This window comes from Tachypleus tridentatus, chromosome 1, assembly GCF_004210375.1.
Source record: "Tachypleus tridentatus isolate NWPU-2018 chromosome 1, ASM421037v1, whole genome shotgun sequence".
In the NCBI taxonomy this organism is placed as follows: Eukaryota; Metazoa; Arthropoda; class Merostomata; order Xiphosura; family Limulidae; genus Tachypleus; species Tachypleus tridentatus.
Genome location: NC_134825.1, coordinates 131,430,049 through 131,450,858, shown reverse-complemented (window position 1 = coordinate 131,450,858; position 20,810 = coordinate 131,430,049). Strand labels below are relative to the sequence as shown.

At 37.0% G+C, this 20,810-nt stretch overlaps 1 protein-coding gene across 3 annotated transcripts in view; it reads left to right on the top strand.

The window, feature by feature from the left end:
- The window catches only part of mrn (general transcription factor IIH subunit 4 marionette), a 134,342-nt gene that overhangs the window by 26,251 nt on the left and 87,281 nt on the right, over nucleotides 1-20,810 (top strand). For all 3 annotated transcript variants that reach the window (XR_013013186.1, XM_076452439.1, XM_076452431.1), the window contains 3 exons: nucleotides 1,460-1,553; nucleotides 18,600-18,694; nucleotides 20,177-20,288. Coding sequence is in view for 2 of the 3 variants with exons in the window: in XM_076452439.1 (XP_076308554.1) it covers nucleotides 1,460-1,553; nucleotides 18,600-18,694; nucleotides 20,177-20,288 (301 nt within the window). In the remaining variant the exon portion in view is untranslated. The remainder of the gene's footprint in view (nucleotides 1-1,459; nucleotides 1,554-18,599; nucleotides 18,695-20,176; nucleotides 20,289-20,810) is intronic.

Below are 20,810 nucleotides of genomic sequence, written 5' to 3'. Positions count from 1 at the left end.
ATTTAAGTTTTTAATTCAAAAATTAAACTGTTTTATGTTTTACCTTGATTCCTTTTTACAAATTTTAATAATTTTCCATTACTTTTAATTTTTTTTACTCGTTTGTCACGGGTAGCCTAGTTGCTTTGTGCCATAAAACACTTAATAATCGACTAAACATTTTTATGACATCAATAGATTAATTAATTATTGTAGTAATTGAAAATATACTGATCGGAAACACTAACTTAAATTAATTATTTGCTTATGAGTTGCATTTAATCATTGTTTAAATTAATTGTGTCTTGTAAGTGATGGTTAATTGATTATTGTAAATAACTGATTAATTTCTTAGCTCTAATTAAATTCAGCACCTTTATACCAGTTTTCCGAAATAATTCACTGTCAACTATCCCTTCTGTGATATATGTAGGTGTAATACCTCTTGTTAAAACAAATATTGATTACTTTTAGAAATAGAGAACCTTAAAATGAAAGTGCTTTGCATGTGAAAGAAAGTGTTCTTTTGATGATTTTGAAATATCAGTTTAATCTGTTAGTTATTATTGAAAGACTATGCTTAAAATGGTTAATGTTAAATACTTTAGGTTTCTTCTGAATGAATTTAGCTAACATTCATGTAAGTAATGCATATGGCAATGGCAGGTTTGAAGAGGTGATTCTTTTGCATGTATGTTCGATGGAAGTGTTTGTATAATAGTTAATTTAGAGATGCTTAATTATAAGGAATAAATTACATTTAATCAGATATTAAATAAATTACAGCTTATGGCAAAATGTGATGGAATTATTTCAAAATTGAAGAAAAAAACAGAAGAGTATAAGGAAATGTGAATGTCTTGATGTCAAGTTTTGTGGGTGAAGTTTTAGTCTGGCACGACTTGGTTTAATAATTTTGCTCATAGTGGATTAGAAAATTGTGTTATAGATTTTAAAATATGGATACTGTTGTAGATTCATCTTTATATATTATTTAATAACTATTTTGTATGTATTACCCTTGTAATGAACTTAACCTATTAAACAAAACAGTAACAGCAATATAGCTGAGGTTTAAAAATTACAACAAATCAAATTTATTAAGCTTTTTGACACTCGTGTATTATACATGGTGTTAAAGCCTGTTGCATACATGTATAATAATACTTTAAAAGAGTTTTATATAGCTATTTCTAACATAAGCAATCACAAAAACAAATTTAAGTGGAAAATTCTAAAGTGATATGATATATAGTTGACAAATAAAAATATAAAATATATGCAACTAGTTTTAATATTTATAAAAGTTTGTTCATTTTCTTTCATCACTAACATGTACTTTGTAACTATGAACAAATATTTTCAAAACTGAAACTTGGTTGTTTCTGTTTTATATACTTGAGAGTACATTTATGTAATATAGTTGTCATTGCACCACTATTTTGTTGGATAGATGCGAAAGTTGTTCTTTACTTTACAGTGGACAAACATGGGAAGTTTGTGCCCCTTTAGAGAAAGTAAAGAAAACTCGAGATGTTCAGTTTTTAGATAGTTATGCTATGGACAGATGGGAGGTATGTTGTTTAAAATATCATTCTAAAATATTGTTAGAAATTTAAAGTTGGAGAAACCAGAATCTAGTATATTAGTTGAAATAGCAGCTGAGCTAAATATGACAATGTGGTAATTTCTTTAGAGATGTCTGGGCATAATTTAAGTCTCAGGATCTTTTTTTACAATCTAGAAAAACTTTATATGTGCTTTATTTTTAACTTGTTCTATTCATGAAAGTTTTCAGAATTTTCACATTATACACTGCCAACTTAAATTAAGGCTCAAAATTGTGCTCATCTTAACACAATAACAGTAATTTCTTGCTCTGTGCATAATATTTGAAGTCTCATTTTTTTCTATTTTTGATGACAAGAACTTTTTAAAAAATAATTTTAATAATTTGTCTTATAAAGACCTTATTCTCATAATTTCCCTAGAAATGGATTCTGGTATGTGGTGAGGGTACCTCCAAGGGAAGGTTCTGTTTCTTCAGTTTACTTCCTTTTGGATCTGAACATCCACCCATGTGTTTGCTATGCATGGCATCCTGTGAAGAGGAGGAGAGGATCTTGGTGGCTGAAGGGTGTCACTTAATGGGTTAATTTTTATCACTACTACTTCAACACACGACTTTGTCCTTTAACTCCTGTAAACGGTGGCCTTTGGGTGGCTACCACCAGGATCATTCAGCTCGTCCTGTTGGGCAAGGGTCACCTAAGTACTAATGTTGGATTATTTTCAACAGGTGGTGCAGATATTGCATCTGATGCTGGTGTTTGGGTATAGTACCCACAAAACACTGGTGTTGCTACAATTTCAATGTTTGGCATTGTGGTGAATCCTCACTAAGGTGTGTGGGGTCAGTGAGCACTGAAGCCTTCTCCATTTGTATGGATCCTGCAACTAGTGACCCAGTGAAAAAACAATCTAAAACCCTTGTTGATTGGAAAGCAACCATGTTTAAGAAGACTGATCAAAAGTCACAATCCCAATCTATTCCCATAACCTGAATTTTTAATTCTTTGTCCAACAAACCTAATGGCAAATGTCTCCTTTTTCATTTTGAAGGAATTAAAATTGCTTGGTCTTCAAAGTCAGCCAAGAAGCTATGTTCTGGAGTCATTTCAGTAGAAACATCTATACTAAAATACAACAAACTCCTTGGGATGTCAAAGGCCACTGGGGATATACCTACCAAGGTTATTCCCCATGCAACATTGAATTCCTCACAAGGAGTTATTAGTGAGAGGGATTTAAGGAACATCCCCAAGTTGGAGATCTTTGCAGGTTTCTTCAGTGAAAGAGTTTCTGCTGTGCAGGATGTCTCCACTCATAAAGAAGAAATTATGCTGCCTACCAGTGTTCTTATATTGATCTTTACATTGCTTTGTCTGTTTGCCACTGTGAAGGTACATTCTTATACTCCTAACCCTTTCAAGTGTTTCTAGTGTTAGCAGTTCAGGCATTTTAAGTCATCTGGTCATGTTTCTTTGACATATGCTTATTGTAGTGCCAAAGACCATGATGCCTAGGAGTAACAACTGGATCTTCACTTCATCAGCTGTGGTATTTTTCACCCCTCTTACTTTTGTTCTTGCCCCAGGTTGGTGGAGAAAAAAAGGGATACAATGTTTACAACAACTCTTATCTTGAGGCCCAGAAGTTTTCCCTGGTTCCATCTCGGACATATGATATTCCACTTCTATCTACTGCTACAGTGGGAGTGCAGACAAATCCTTCCATGCTTCTATTAGATTCTGTATCATGCAATATGAAGAGTCTTTTTGTCTGCGATGGTTGCAGAAGTTCACAAGCCCATATCTACTCTTGTCTTTGTCCCTATCATCACATCAAGTGATTACCCGGTCTCTTTTCTTTGGTCATAAGTGGCAGAACTATTATTCAGTCATGCCATCAGTCACTGGTGTTTCTTTCTGATAGAGATTTGACCAATCATTTTTAGGCAGGTTTAATAGACATTAATAGACCTCTTTTTAATAAAGAAAGATATCATTATTGCACAAAAAAGGTTTTTTTTTTTTCACAGTTCTCTTCTTCCTAAATAAAGATACTCACTCTTATACAAAATAACTGTCAAGTTTTTTGTTCTGATTTGGATTACATTAAGGCTTTGATTCCTATTATCCCATATAGCTCTTTTTCCAAGAAACATTCCTTCAGTTTACAGATGTTGTCACTCTTTTTTTTGGCAGTTTTCCTTTCCTTGTACCAAAATGATGAGCTGTGTAATGGGGAAGTCATGGGGGTGTTGTACTGCTGGTTGACCAGCACATACCCACCATGTTTGTGCCACTTCAATGTTCTTGGAGGTTGTAGCACTCTGTGTACTCAACTGTGGTACCATCACTGTGTGTCCTGTTTACCTGCCTCCAGAAGAGACTTACAGTCAATCAGATCTTGATGCTCTTATAGAGTATTCTATGTAACACAAATTTTGTTCTTGGATAGTATGTGTTATCTTAATTGCTTATGTTGTAAAAGTACAGAAAATAGCCATAATCCCCTTCAAACTTTGCTTTTCTGACCTGGATAATGAAATTTAAAAATTAATCTATTTTCTATGTAAAAATAGCCAAATTTGCATATTTTTATTAACATAAGATTTGAATAAAACAACATATCAATCAAGATTTATATGTATTTATACTAAAGTTGTACAAAAATGAAAAAAAATGTTTAGAAGTGAGTAGTTTTTCAAGATTTGTGACTGTAATGTAAATCACTTTCATGCATTCGCCCCCAAATGTAGTCTCCCATTATGTTTCGTTATGCACTCCTTGGTAGTGGTGTTCGAAGTCCAGTATATCTTGCTGGAAGTGCTTGCCTTGCTCCTCTGAGTATGCTCCCATGTTCTCCTTGAACTTATTAAGATGACCATCAAGCATATGGACTTTCAGGGACATCCTGCAGCCCATTTTGCCATAGTTCTTCACCAGAGCATCAACCAGTTCCACATAATTTTCAGCCTTGTGATTGTCCAAGAAGCCCCGAACCACTGTGACAAAGCTGACCCAAGCTTTTTTTCCTTCCTACTGAGCTTCTTGGGGAATTCTGTGCACTCCAGAATCTTCTTTATTTGTGGTCTAAAGAAAACACCAGCTTTGACCTTTGCCTCGGACAGCTTAGGGAAGAAGTCTCGAAGTTACTTGAAGGTTGCAGACTCCTTATCAAGAGCTGTAACAAATTGTTTCATAAGACCCAGTTTTATGTGCAGTGATAGGACCAACACCATCTGGAGGTCCATTAGTGGATCACACTTGACATTGTGCCTCCCCACAGAGAACTGGTCTGTTGTAGCCAGTGGTTCCTGTTGTAGTGCAGTTCAGTGTCCCTGTTGTCTCAAAGGCAAAGATAACAGGAAAACTTGGTAAAGCCTCTTTGGAAACCCATCAGAAATGCTACCATTTTGAAGTCTCTGACAACCTTCCAGTCATACTCATCATACTTCAAGGCTCCTAGCAAGGTCTTGAAGCTGTTGTATTCCTCTTTGAGGTGTACCAAATGAGCCAGGAGAAAAGATGGAAACTTATTCCTCTTATGGAGCAGCACAGCTTTGAGGCTTCTGGATGAATTATCAATGAAGAGGCACCACTCGTTCAGGTTACAGGCAATTACAATTGCCTCGCACAGACCAGATACATTGTGGTAGAAGCAGAGCCTATCTTGATGAGGGGAAAGCTTGAAAAATGTCGGTGATGCTTCCTCTGATTTGTGACTTGCATGCTTTCATCTGACAAATCCCACTCCTTGAACCTAGATGTCAAAAGCTCAGCATTTGACTTTGTTAGACCAAGGTCTCTGATCGAGTCATTGAGGTCTTTTTGGTTGGGGTAGTATGGGTTTCTCTCACCAGCTGCACCTCTGAAATTGTAATCTGGATCCTCAATGTCTACCTCCTCTTCTGATTTGCTGTTCTCTTCTCAGGATGGCTGTTTTCTCTCTGGCAGAGTGGATACAGGGAGCTTAGGGGCAGTGTGGCACTGGGGCGATGGATGATGGAAGGTCCCGGATACATGATAGCAGATGCATTATTGCTAGCCCGACATTTGGAAGGGTCCACCATTTTGAAGTAGCAGTTGCTTGAGTGATCAGTGGGTTCACGCCAAATTCTTGGAATAGCAAACCTCATGGCTCTCTTTTTTCCTCTGTAAAGAGCAAAATAAAATTGTTATTATGAAGAATAAATTTTATTTCATCCACAACTAATGTGTAAGAGGTTCATGCAAAATATTTTACATGTGAAATTTTTTCTGTAGTTTTGGAAATTAAAAAAAAAAAGATTTAAATTTTAAAAGATCTAAATTTTGTTTAATATAAAATCTTACTATTCAAGCAAGCAAAAATTGTCTGTCCTACCTTCTAGAGTTTTTTTGCAGTGCTCGCAGATACAATGAGGTGCCCAGGGTTTGTCTTGTCCCCGAAAGACATGCCGAAATATGCCTTGTAGGCTTCACACATTTTAGCAGATGCTGTTACAGAGTACTTTTTTGCTCTTGTTTTGATAAATTGGCCACGTACATAGCAGAATGCTTGCAGCTTCTTGATGCCATCTCTGATAAAATCAGATAGGTCTATGTGTTCACTTAGGTAGCTAGAACTAAATTGAAGTGGTGAGTAGTGAGCCCCCTGCATATATATATTATTATGGAAAGTTCTAGAAATTTCTCAAAGGTTCTTGAAAATTCTCATAAGTTCTACAACATTCTAGAATGTTCTTGAAAGTTTGAGAAAAGCCTCTATCAGCTACTTAGCACTGTCCCAGGTCACAAAAGCAAAGTTTGAAGAGAAAAATAGGTCTTTTCTGATTACTTTAGGCATAAGAAATTGGGAAATAACACTTTCTGCCCAGCCAGGAAAAAAAAAAAGTGATTTTGTTACAAGGTGGTATTTGCTGTCTTCCTTTTTTCTGCTGAGAGATTTTAACGGACACAAACCCCTTTAGAGTGGTGCTGCCATTGATAGGAGGCATTGTTCTGTGGAGTGTATTCTGCCACAGAAAAAGGGTTCATTTGCCGATTTTGATGCACTCAGTCAGTCATATACTGTTACTGATCTGTCTATATATCATTTCATTTCACCTTTGTTTCTATTTCAGTTTTCTTGGATGGTTGACAGTGGTCCATGGAGCAACGATAATTTTTCCCCTCATTTTGAGGGAGATTAGCCACAGTTGATGCCACTGACCCATGTGCCATGGTTGAAGTTAGAGCAGGCTTAGTGTATCTTCTTCATTGCTCCCTTGGAATTTCTGTCATTAGTCTTTGATCTATTAACAACTACATGGAAACGGTAACTGATTATATTACTGAAGCAGCTGTTCATTCAGTCTCCACAACTTCTGCATGTTCCTCAGAGTATCCTCATCCATGGTGATCTTTTGTCTGCTAGTAGGCATGAAAAGCTCAGAAATAGGCCTGGGTTGTCTTACACAAGTTTCCTGTGGTATTCCTTTACCTGCCAGTAGGCAGGCTCAGAAATGGGCCTAGTATATTTTTCACAGTATTCAACATGTTTCAACTGCATTACTTTCCAGCTGGCTTGTGCCCATGCCTGGGTGGTCAGGCGATAAAGCCAGAAGTAATCCTGGATTAAGTTCACTACTCGCATCTCTTTTGTCACCAGTTCCAAAATTGTCTAAGACAAGAGTTGGAAGGTTAATGTGAAGTATGCTTCTCAGCTCCTCTCCATCTTGCTCTTCAATGGCCAGGAAGTTGTCAATATACAGAGCATTGTCAATACTCTTGGGGAGTGTTTTTCCCACCTCTTCAGCACTTCTTTTTTTTCTCCTTCCTTCTCCTGGTCATCAAGTCTTGGATTAAGAGAATGTCACTTTCTTTTTGTGCAAATTGTCTATATGATTGTTATCACTATTTGCACTAGTATAACTTAAAATTGCTCTTCATCAGCCTGGCAGTACATCAGTCAGACCTGACATCATCCCTCTCCTGTTATTCTTGCTCTTCTTTAGGTTGTTTTTAACTGAATTTGGCACAAGGTTATTGTTCTCCCATTTTCATAGCCTATAAAAACAACAACTAAGATTCCTTCTAATTATCATCCACTTACTTTGACAAACTGTCTCTATAAAGTTTTAAGAGTATGGTTAATGCACATCTTTTTTGGTTCTTTGAATCAGGTAACTTCCTTTTGCCCATCTTTTGAGATTTTCATCAACAATATTCCACCATGGAACACCTGATTTGTCTCAAAACTTCAGTCAGGAATGCTTTCCTCAAGAGAGAAAGAGCATCTGTTTTTTTTACTTTCTTTGATGTTGAGAAGGCTTATGACATTACATTGAGTTTGGCATTTTGTGTGACCCACATTCACATGAAGTTAGTAAGGAAGTTACAATATAGAAGACATTTTTGATGGAAACATTTCCACCAGAACATATTAAACTCCTCTTGAATTCAAAGAGCACTGGAAATATACCCATCGAGGTTACTCCCAATGCAACTTTGGATTCTTCCAGAGGAGTTATAGTTGAGAGGGATTTGAAGAACATTTCCAAGTCATAGATTTTTTGCTGGTTTCTCCAGCCAAGGCATTTCTGAAGTGTGCTGAATCTCCACTTGGAAAGATGGAATAATGATACCTACAAATGTAATTATTTTGACATTCACATTGCCACGTACACTATTAAAACAGGATACTTAATTTGTAAGGCTATGCTACATATTCCAAACCATCTATATTGTTTATTTAGTGCCAGAGATTTGGACATTCAGACATCTGTTGTCATTGATGCTCAACGTGGGCTTGTTGTGATGGTAAAGATTATGATGCCATGAAGGCGAACTTGAACTGCGCTGTGTCAACTGTAGTGGTTCACACCCCTTGTACTTTTGTTCCTGCATTAAGTGGGTGGAGGAGAAAGAGGTACAATGTTTGAAGACTGTAAACAATATCTCTTATCCAAATACTCTGAAATTAATGTTCCACACTCCATCTCAGACATATGCTGCTGCACTCTGTTCCACTGCTGTAATGGGAGTGTAGACAGAATTCTCCATGTCTCCAACAAAGTCATTTTCAAACCACCTCAAATGTCTTTTGTACTCAATGATTAAGAGATTTGGCAAATCAGTGTCTATTCCCATCTCTGTCCCCTTTACTCCTTCCAGTGGCTCTCCATATCGACTTTCTTTGTCTCTGAGTTCTAGCGTTTCCTTGGGTCTATCTTTTTCTCCGGCCCCAAGGTGCAGAATGATTATTTGTTCACATCCTCAGTTTCTGGAATCTTCTTCCAACTACAGAGATCTGCTTACTCAACTCAGAGTAGGATCCATAGATGTTGATAGGTCTCCTTTTAATAAAGAGAATAAAAAGGTGTGGTCAAAACCAGAACAGCTGTCCACCCAGTTTGCCTGTACATAAGTAAAAATGGCCACTTTAATGCAGTGGATCTGTACATGTTTGCATTCTTATCTGAATATCATCAAAGAACAGATTGATTCTTACCATCCTGTGTGTATTTCCTTACAGGAAACATTTCTGAAACCTGCTGATACAGTCACCTTTTGGCAGATTTTTTGTATAGAAGTGACAGGTTGTGTGATGGATGAGTGTATGAAGGGGTGGCACTGCTGTTCATTTAGTGTGTGCTCGCCCTGTCTTTGCCACTTGATACACCCTTTGAGGCTGTAGTCATCTGTGTTTCCTTGGGTCATACCATCACTCTTTTCTCTCCCTACCTGTCTCCTGGAGAGACCTATGGCCAATCAGACCTTGATGTTCTCATTTAACAGCTGCTGTCTCCCTTCTTAATCCTGGGGGACTTTAATGGAGATAATTTCCTTTGGGGAGGTGCTGATATTGATGGAAGGGGTCACTCCGTAAAGCATATGCTCTCAGATCACAACATTTCTCTTTTTCATTACTGGTTCTTGTACTTATTTTCATGCACCTAGTCAGTCTTTTACTGCTATTGACCTTTCTATCTGCTTTCCTACACTTTTCTGTCATTTCTGTTGGGTGGTTGACAGTGATCCATGGGGCATTGATCATTTTCCTATCTTTTTGAGAGAGACTAGCCATGGTTGATGCCACCCAACCCACTTGACCTGGTTGAAGATGGACCAAGCCAACTTGCCCTCTTTCACTGTTCTCTTATAACTTTATCTGACTGTGTCTGTAAGCCATCAATAGAGGAATGCATGGCAGCAGTGACTGACTGTATTATCAAGGCAGCTACTTAGTGTATTCCTTAAACCTTGATATCTTTTGCACAGTATCCTCGTCCGTGGTTGAATCATGCCTGCCACATGCCATGGAAGGCTGAAAAATGGGCCTGTGATATCTTTTGTAGGTATCTTACACTTTTAAACCACATTGCTTTTCAGTGGGCCCATACATATGCTCCAGGTAAGACATCAAAATCAGAAGGAATCTCTGATTAAATTTAAAACAAGTATCTCTTCTACCATCAGTTTTAGAGTCATATGGAACAAGATTTGGAAGATCAAATGGACAGTGTACTTCTGTCTCCCTTTGAATTTTGCTCTGTGATGGCCAGAAAGTTGCTGATGCCCACAGCAACTCTGATACTCTTGGAGAAAACTATTGCAGGTATCTAGCAATTCTGCTTGACCCTCCACTTTCTTAGCTATCAAAACTCGGGCAGAGTTATTGCCTCTTTCCTTTTGGGGTAATTGTTGCAATGACTGCAACTGCCTCTTTATACTGGTGGAACTAGAGCTGGCTATTCATCGCTTGCATCCAATGATACACACTCTGAGATGCTACACCATCTCTCTCCTGCTTATGTTGCCATTCTTCTGATTGTTTTAAACTGGATCTTGCAGGAGAATGCTTTTCTAGATGCATGACATCTTTTTCTAACCCTGGGAAGGAGTACTTCAAACTATCATCCAGTTGCTTTGATAAGCTGTCTCTGTAAGACCTTAGAGAGGATGGTTAATGTTCATCTTGTTTGGTTCCTCGAATCAAACAACCTCTTCTTTTCACCTAATGTGTATTCTGACAATAGTGCTCCACCATGAACCAACTTTAAACATCAATCAGAATAGCCTTTCTTAAGTGACAACATCTTATATCAGTATTCTTTGATCTTGAGAAGGCTTATGATAATACATGGAGGTACGGCATTTTTAAGACCTTCACTTGTATGAGTTGTGTGGCCATTTGCCCATTTTTATTAATTTTTTTAATGAGCTGGTGATTCCCAGTTTATGTGAGTTTGACACTTTCCCATTCTTTCTTACAGGTACTTGGAGTCCCTCAGGGCTGTCTTGAATGTCACATTTTTCAGTATAAAGATTAATGCCATCATTGGGAAACTCTCTCCTACTGTTGTAAATGGGCTCGATGTTGACGATTTCCATATCTCTTGTCAGTCCTTAAATGTGTGTTTTATTAAGCAGCAGCTACAGATTACCCTCAATCATTTACTCAAGAGAACTACATCAAACAGTTTTACTTTCTCTCTCTCTAAAACTCTTTGCATGCACTTTTGCCACCAACGAGTTATTCACCCCAATCCTGAACTCCGTGACATTGAAACTCTGCTTCCCTTATAAAGTGTATAAGGGCACTGAACATTACCTGTGTCCTCTCTTCCACCTTTTGGGAAGTGGATTGATGTTCTATGCTAAAGATCTATCATGCCCTCATTCATTCAAAACTGTACTATATATTGGTTTATGTAGTGTATGGCTCTGCCAGGACCTCGACCTTGAAGATGCTGGAACCTGTTCATCATCAGGGGCTTTGTCACTGTGTAGGGGCTTTCCACACTTCCCCAGTCTAGTACAGTTTATACTCAAAGTTTCATAAACCTTTGCTGTTTGCAACTGTCTTTACTGTATGCTTCAAAACTTCGATCGTTACCACAGCATCCCACTTGGGGTTGTGTTTTCCTTCCTAAGTAGACCATGATTTTTAGAACAGAAGAACAGATAATCTATCATTGTTACTTTTGGCCTTCTTATCCAGGCACTGTTGGATAAATTGGGTCTGTCCTTGGATGACATTGCTGTATCCACTGGTCAGCCCATCTCACCATAGCTTATTACAGTCCCCAAATGTGACCTTTCTTTGAGTCATCTGAGAAAAGCAGATACTCCCGATTGGAAGTACCGTCTTTTATTTACTAAACATCTTTCAAACAATCTTTCCATTCCAATTTATACGGATGGTTCAAAATCAGGTGACTGTGTGGGCTCTACCATGTTTTGTTGTGGTTCGGTGGTTGCACGGAGAATACTCTTTACAGCTTCTGTGTTTGCTGCTTAACTGTACGCCATTTCTCGTGTCCTGGATCGCATAGAAGCTAAGCAGTACTCAAACTGCACTATTTATGCTGACTCGCTTAATTCTCTACTAACCTTGGAATTGCTTCACATTAGCTCACATCCTGTTCTGTCCAATATTCAAAATGGACTGGCTCATTTATCGTTAACATTTACTTCTATCCTGTTTTTCTGGATACTGGGCCACTTTGGTATTCACGGGAGTGAGCTTGCCGACACCACAGCTAAATCTTCCTGCTCTGGCATTATCACCACTGTGCCTGTTCCATACATGGACTATGGTCCTGTATTCAATGCTTGGCTCCATGCCAGCTGGCAGTCAACTTGGAGTGAGCAACGTGAAAACAAGGTTTTTTGTAAATAAAATTCTGTATTGGATTTTGGTCATCTGGTTTCCATAAGGATCGGAAAGTGGAAGTTGTTCTAACTAGACAACGCATTGATCACATTTTTTTAACTCCTTGTATTCTTTAATCTGGAATTGATGCACCAATTTGTAGTCTGTGTAACACTCAGGTCACAATAAGTCACATTTTACTTTCTTGCCATCATTATGACTCTCAACAATAGCACCATTTTAAACATGTTCAGTCCCAAGATTTGTACATAACGTTTGACAGTTATGTCTAAGGAGCACCAAGGCTCCTTGGTGATGGTGACACTGTCCAGCTTGGAAATGTTTTTAGTTTTTTAAAGGCCACTGTTCTTTTTAATGCCATTTAATTTTTTTAATTTATACATTAGATGTTTTTTAATGTGATTCCCTTTTATGAATCACGTTCGTGTAGTTCGATTTGAAATTAGAAAATGGCCGTAACATTAAATAACTAGAAACTAGGACTGGAAAGGTCAACTTCAGTTGATGAATGGTGCTGTTTGAACTACTCGATAGTCATCCTATGTAGTTATTAAAATTTTGCTTGAAGTATTTTAAACTTTTATCACTTAACTTTCTGAAAATGGCCATAACATCAAATAACTCAGAACCAGGACTGGGAAGGCCAACTTCAGGTGACTGACGGTGGTTTTTGTACCTACCTGTTAGTCTTCTTGGCGAGTTATGATAATTACATTTATGCAACAGAATGTCCTTTACAACTTGTATTACTGTAGTTTTTCTCTTACCACTGTAGACTAGATGCAAACATTGATTTTATGCTATGTATGTGTTTTTTAAACTTTGTTTTTTTACTTTAATTTCCTTTTATGAATTTTAATAAATTTACTTCAAGTTTAAATTTTTACTGGATGTTTGGCTCAGATAACCTAACTGCTTTGTGCCATAAAACATCAAGTCAACCGACCAACTAGCTGTGGAATCACTTCATGTTACTTCTCATCCGTTCTTGCTGACAATCAAAACTGTCTGACCCATTTCTCTTTAACATCTCCCCTTGGTATGGATTCCTCTACGTGGTGAGGGGACCACCCAAGGAAGGTTCTGTTTTTTCAGGTTACCTCTGGGATCTAAACATTTACCCACGTGTTTGCTGTGCTTGGCAACTTGTGAAAGGGAGGAGAGGATCCTGGTGGTTGAGGGGTCTAACTTTAACACACCACTTTGGCCTTGAATTCCCATAGACGAGCGGCCTTTGGGTGGCCCCCCTTGGGTAAATCAGCTGGTCCACTTGGGTTAGGGTCAACCAAGTACCAGTGTTGGAAGTTCTCATCGGGTGTTGTGGGCATTGTGTCTGATGCTGGTGTTTGGGTACAGTGCTCACGAAACCCTGGCATTGCTGCAGTGTTCTTGCTTGACATTGTAGTGCATCCCTCATAGGGCTCCATGGTGAGTGGGTTCAGTGTGCACCAAAATTTTCATTTTTACTATGGATCCTCTAATTAAAAATTTAAATAAAATAGTGAAAAAACAGTCAATAGGTAAACGACCACGTCTTGAAGACTCTGATCAGCGATCTTCAACATTTGTACCACTACTTGTACCTCATTTTCTCATCCTACATTCTCTTTCAGAGAAACCTTTAGGGGAAATGTCCTCCTTTTTTATTCAGAAGGGACTAGAGGGACTTGCTGGCTCTCCAAAGTCAGTAAAGAAGCTTCTATCTGGAGACATTGGTTGAAACGTCCACATCCCAACACAATGAACTCCTCTTGAATTCAAAGGCAATTGGGGATATACCTATTGAGGTTACACCTCATGCTACTTTGAATTCATCACAAGGAGTTATTGTTGAGAGTGATTTGAAGAATATCCCCTAGTCATAGATTCTCCTTGGTTTCTCCACTCAAGGAGTTTCTGCAGTGAGATGCATCTCCACTCTCAAAGCTGGAGTTACACTCGACAAATATCCTTGTTTTGACATTTACATCACCATGTGCACCTGCCACCATCAAGGCAGGTTATCTAAATTGCATGGTATGGCCGTACATTCCAACTCCTCTCCGACATTTCCAATGTTAGAGGTTTGTTCACTCAAAGTCATCATGTCATGGTTCCTTGACATATACTCGTTGTGGTGGCAAGGAGCACAATGTCTATGAGTGTGAAACAAACCCACATTGTGTCAACTGCAATGGTTCTCATCCTTCCTAGTTTAGTTCTTGCCCTAAACTGTTGGAAGAAAAGAGGTGCAATGTTTAAAAACGACTCATAACATTACTTATCCTGAGGTTCGGAAATTGCTGTCCACCACTTCATCTCGGACATATGTTGCTGCACTTCGTTCCACAACTACAGTGGGAGTACAGACAGATCTCTCTGCTACTCCAAGAGAATCGTTTTTAAAACAAATGAAAAGACTTCTGTCCTACTTGGTTAAAAAAGTTGATGAATCAACTTCTACACCCATCTCTGTTCATTTCATACATTCCAACAAACCCCAAGAACTACATCCTTTGGTTTCAGATACAGGCATTTCTTTGGATACATCTTTTTCTCCCACCCCAAGATGCAAAACAATCATTCGTTCATGTCCTCAGTCACTGGAATCCCCTTCCAACAACAAAGACCTGCCCAACCGACCCAGGGCAGGATCTATGGAGGTCGATAGACCTCCCCCGAATAAGGACACTAAGGGAAAAAGATGTGGTCAGAAACAGAAGGGTTCTCCAGCCAATTCACCTACACGTCATTAAAAATGGCCACCTTGATACAATGGAACTGTCAAGGGTTACGTTTTAATTTGTATGACATCAAAACACTGATTACTTTCTTCCATCCTGAATGTCTTTCCTTACAGGAAACATTTCTGAAACCTGCCATTGTTCCTTTTGGCCTTCTCGTCCAGGTGCAGTTAGATGAATTGGGTCTGTCCTTGAATAACATTGCAGTATCCACTGGTCAGCCCATCCCACCATAGCTTATTACAGTCCCCAAATGTGACCTTTCTTTGAGTCATCTGAGAAAAGCAGATACTCCCGATTGGAAGTACCGTCTTTTATTTACTAAACATCTTTCAAACAATCTTTCCATTCCAATTTATACGGATGGTTCCAAATTAGGTAATTCAGTGGGCTCTGCCATGGTTTGCTGTGGTTCGGTGGTTGAGTGCAGAATCCCCTCTACAGCTTCTTTGTTCACTGTTGAACTGTATGCCATTTCTCTTGCCCTGGATCATATTGAAGCTAAGCAGTACTCCAACTGCACTATTTATGCTGACTCGCTTAGTTCTCTACTTGCCCTGGAATCACTTCACGTTAGTTCCCACCCTGTTCTGACTGATATTCAAAACCGACTGGCCCATTTCTAATTAAAATCAACTTCTGTCCAGTTTTTCTGGATACCAAGAATGGAAAGGGCAACTTCATGTGACTGATGGTGGTTCTTGTACTTACCTCTTAGTCTTCTTGGCAGGTTATGATAATTACCGTTATGCTACAGAAAGTCTTTTACAACTTCTCTTACTCTACTTTCTCTCTTAACATTGTTGACTAGGTGTCAGCATTGGTTTTATGCTATTTATGTTTTTAAATGCTGTTTTGTTTTACTTTCATTTCCTTTTATGAATTTTACTACATTTACTTTATTTTTACCTTTTTACCAGGCATTTGGCGCAGATAGCCTAGCTGCTTTGTGCTATAAAACACTAAATCAACCAACTAACTTTAACATCTACTTCTATCCAGTTCTTCTGGATAGCAGGCCACGTTGGTATTCCCAGGAACAAGCTCTCTGACTCTGCAGCAAAGTCTGTCTGCCCTGGTGCTATCACTGCTGTGTGCTTTACATACATGGACTGTGATTCTGTATTCAAGGCTTGGTTCCATGCCTTTGACAGTCGACTTGGAGTGAGCATCATAAAAACAAGGTTTTCCAGCTAAACACTTTTTGGAATTTGGTCCATCTGTTTCTGTAAGGATTGAAAAGAGGAAGCTGTCCTAACTAGACTATGCTTTGGTCACAGTTTTTAACTTATTGTTTTCTTTTATCTATATGTCTGTGTGATACTCGGGTCATGGTAACCCACATTTTACTGCCATGCTGTTGTTATGACTGTGAATGACAGCACCATTTTGAACGTTTTATCCACAGGTTTACCTCTGACACTGGAAAACATCATTGGTGATGGTGACACTCTTTGCTTATAAATGTTTTTAATTTTTTTAAGAGCCATTGGCCTTTTTAACACTGTTTAAATTTTTAATTACAAAATTAAACTTTTTTGTACTGTGCATTTTTAATTTTTTTACCAGTTGTTTTGCTCTTTAAAATGTTAACTAGCCAACCAACCTACTTGAAAGGAGATTCCACGTCTATGTGCATTTGATCCTATCCTGTTCTCTCACACAGCTACTTAGAATAACTCAGGAATGTGTATTGAGTGTCACCCTTTTAGTATAAAGATCAATACTATTACTTAACAACTTCTGTTTATTGAACTACAACTCCAGACAGCTCTCTCTCATTTGTTAGGGTGGACCACAGCAAATGGTTTCTTCTTCTCTTCCTATAAAACTGTTTGCATTTACTTTTGCAGCCAACAAGGTTTACACCATGATCCTGAGCTCCTTCTCAGTAATAATGTTCTTCTTGTGATTTCTGAGACAAAGTTCTTGGGGCTTCTGTTTGACTGCAAGCTGGTTTTTATTCTTCACGTTAAGCACTTTTGTGTCAAGTGTACATAGGGCTGAACACCCCCTGTATCCTTTCTTCCAGTTTTCGAGGAGCAGAACAATGTTTTGTGTTGAAGATCTGTTGTACCTTTATATATTACAAGCTGGGCTATGGGCCTCTTGTTTGTGATTCTGCCAGGGCCTCTGCCTTTAGAAAAGATGTTGGATCTTATGCACCATATGGGGCTTTGGCTCTACACGTGACCTTTCCACACTTCAGTCTAGAGTGTACACTGAGTCTCATGAACCTCCTCTATACTTTAGACATCTGAATTTTTCCTTGCTTTATGTTACTTAGCTTCAATTCTTACCACAACATTCCACCTGGAATTGATTTTTCCTTTGTGAATGGGATGCGTCTTTTAGAAATAGAAGGTCTGCCATTTCTCCTTTTGGCCTTATATCCAGGCACATCTAGCTGAATTGGGCACATCATTGGATAACATTGCTCAGTCCAATGATCAACACATCCCCTTATGGCTCATTACCATCCCCACTTGTGACCTTTCCTTGAGTCATCAGTGGAAGTTGGATACTTACAATGGAACTTGCTGTGCCAAACATCTTTTTTGAACCATTCTTTTGTTCTCATTTTTAATTTTTAACAGTTTGATGAGTAGTGGTAGTAGTTTAAAGTTTATTATCATTGTACTCTGCCATATTTTTCAATACTGATTAGTCTTAAAAAATTCCCCCTTTTTTTTGGGCCATATTAACTTAAGTTACTGATTTGTGATCTTTTGTAAATTTAAAAGATGAAATAGGTAAGAAGTAAATGAAGCAGGTTTAATTTTATTTTCAACATGTTAAAAAAAAAGTGATTAAAAACATAAATGACAGTAAGATGATTCAGTGAAAGTGAAACAGTTTTTGGGTTTTATATAAGTCATACTAAAATCTCTTGAGACGTTTATGTACATGCACACATCTATTATGTATCACAGGTTCTTGTTGGTGATAGCTCTCTACTATTATGAACAAGTTTGTCAGCTGGAGTAATCATAACTTTTTATTCTAATTAAAAAAAGAAATGAACTGCAGATCATATTAAATTTATAATAAAACATATTGAGAAATTGTTCCCTGGTGGAACAGCAACAAGTGCTAAAATCCATGGTTCGCATTCCCATGGTGAACACAACAGATAGCCCAATGTGGCTTTGCTGTACAACAAACAGACAAATAATTAAAAATTGTTTTGTGAAGTTATCATAATTTGAAGTATTTTAAAGTTGCAGATGTTTTTTTGTTTTTTTAATATAAAGGTTAATAAGCATAACTTAAAAAATTAAAAGTGAAAATGTTTATTGTAGTCTACCAATATTATTTGTATTTAGTTTCATATAAGTAATAGTGAAGTCGATATTGAATTTTTAAAAATGGTAAAATAACAAACTTTGGGAAACTAATTTAAAAGGTGAACAGGCTTAAAAGGTATTGAGAATGGCCAGACATTTTTAGTCACATTTTTTCAAAAACTGTTTTGATCTACACTTAAGGCTTTTTTGTAAATTCAGCTCAGGTGTTATTGTTCTTGTAATTCCAGTTTATGTTATGTTTTACATGATACATGTATATGTAATTCAGATTTTATTGAGCTGTTGAAATATTTTTGTGTTGATTCTAAGTTATACTTATGTGATAGTAAAAAACAATTTTACAACAGATTAAAAAGTGTGAACTTATGAACTGTTTTTTCAGTGTGTTCTTCATTTCATGGTGGGCTCACAACAGTCGCACGAAGGAATTAGTGCTGATGCAGTTCGAATTTTGCTGCAGGCAGGGCTAATGAGAAAGTGAGTATAATGTATTTGTTCCATTGCTGTACATTTCTCAATATTCTAATCAATAAAAACATTTCTATACATATTGGCTGCTAATACTAACATGTATTTATTTTCCTAAGAAAAGTTATGTGTATTAATTTTTTTTCTTTCTTTTTCAAATCACTAGACCAAGGGATGGCCTAGTCGTCAACCCATAAACCTTGAATCTAAGGGTTCATAGTCTGAATCCTGTTGTTGCATAATTTCATTCTGCACTTTGGAGCCCATGGTTTAATAGAGTATAGATGGTCAGATGTCACTATTCTGTTATATTATACATAGGGTTGAGAGGCAGTAATGATGACTCTCTGCTTTCTCTTTAGTTGATCAGTTCAAAATTAGAGAGGGTAAGTGCAGGTAGTGCAAACATTCGAAACATACGTGTGTATATTATTGCCAATATTTACAAAATATTTTCATATTATCAAGTACACTAAGCTGTGCATCCATTATTATCTAGAAAAGCATATAAATATATGTAATACATTTTTAAATGAAATGCAATTAATATGTATTTGTTAGTCAAACTTCAGTTTTAAAATAAATGTAAAGCTTTACTTTCAAGGTTGTCTTTAATCTGAAACAATTTAATATGGGGAAATCTTGTAACATATTTTGATCACATTATCCTTCTGGTTTTGAGACAAAATATGTATATGAAAACAAAAATGTCAGTAGTAATAATGATGTGTGCTATACTTAGAAGACTTAATTATATTCATAAAATTAACCAATAGATATTTTTGAAATATTTGTTGAAGTATTAACCACTTCTCTGTGGCATCAGTGTTTATTTCTTGTGCAATAAAGTTTTATTTGTGGTAGTTTTGTTATAATGTTATTGTTTCAAAGCCACTAAAACATATTGTTTGTGATTGCATCTTTGTTTTTTGATGTATCAGTCATTCATTTTTAGTAGCACTGATAGATTGCTTGTACGTTTTGGACCTACTACTCTCACATAATGTATTGTTCTTGGTATACATACATGTATCACACACTTTATAGACATCCAGTATTAAAAGCTTATTTCAACCAGATCTTGGGGATTCAGTATTTATTTCCCTGATTTTTATGGAGTGATAGGGAATGAAATCTCTTGTGTGTATGATCCGTTCTGTTTGAGTTTGTTTTTAATATGTATTACAGCTAAACAGTATTATACAGCTCCAAAAGTAAAGGTGTCATTTATCCCAAAATATCTGTGAAAGTTCCCCTGGGATGGAATTTGTGTAACCAAGGTTAAAATACGTGTATGCACATACACAAGGAAAGAAGGTCAGTATATGCAGTGGATTCTATAATACAACCTACATTGTTTATTATGGTGTTTGCCCTTTGGCATGAAACAGCAAAAGTGTTAAAATAAATATTCTTTTTGTTTTGTGAACTATTCTTGTAGATAACAGTTGCTATCACTTTGAAAAGAAAAGTTATGTTATTATTTTTAAGTGAAGAAACTGAAACAAATCCAGTGATCACAACAGATGGATTCCAATTTTTATTGATGGACACTTCAACTCAAGTCTGGTATTTTATGCTTAACTATCTAGAAACTGTTGAGGTATGACTTAAATTTAATTTAATTTAGTAATGTACTTTTCAAACTTTAAAAGTTTTCAGTAGGAAAAAAAGCTTTAAAGTTGGACTAAAGTTTGGTAATTGTCTACTAGATTATTAAGCTGCTAGACATCTTGTCTTTTTTTGTAAATTATTAAGCCTTTTTTGTATAGGCCAGTTAAAATAATGTTTTAATTCTAACTATTGGCATAATCTGTGCTAATGTATTTTATGACTTACTGTGTGCAGATTTCCAGGAATCTGTTATAAATTTACTTTTTTTTTTTTGGAAATGTGCAAAGTAACTTTCCTGGTCATGACATTAATGTGGGCATACACTTGTACTTGGCCATTGGCAGACACTTAAAGGACAAAATATTTACAATGAACAATAAATGAAAAAAATCATTGTAGGTATGGTAGACATCAAAGATATTTGTCAAAACCTACATAATCATCAGTAGCTACCACAGTATGTGATGAACTCCAAATGTTCTTCTCTGAGCTCAAAGTACATGTAGTCTTG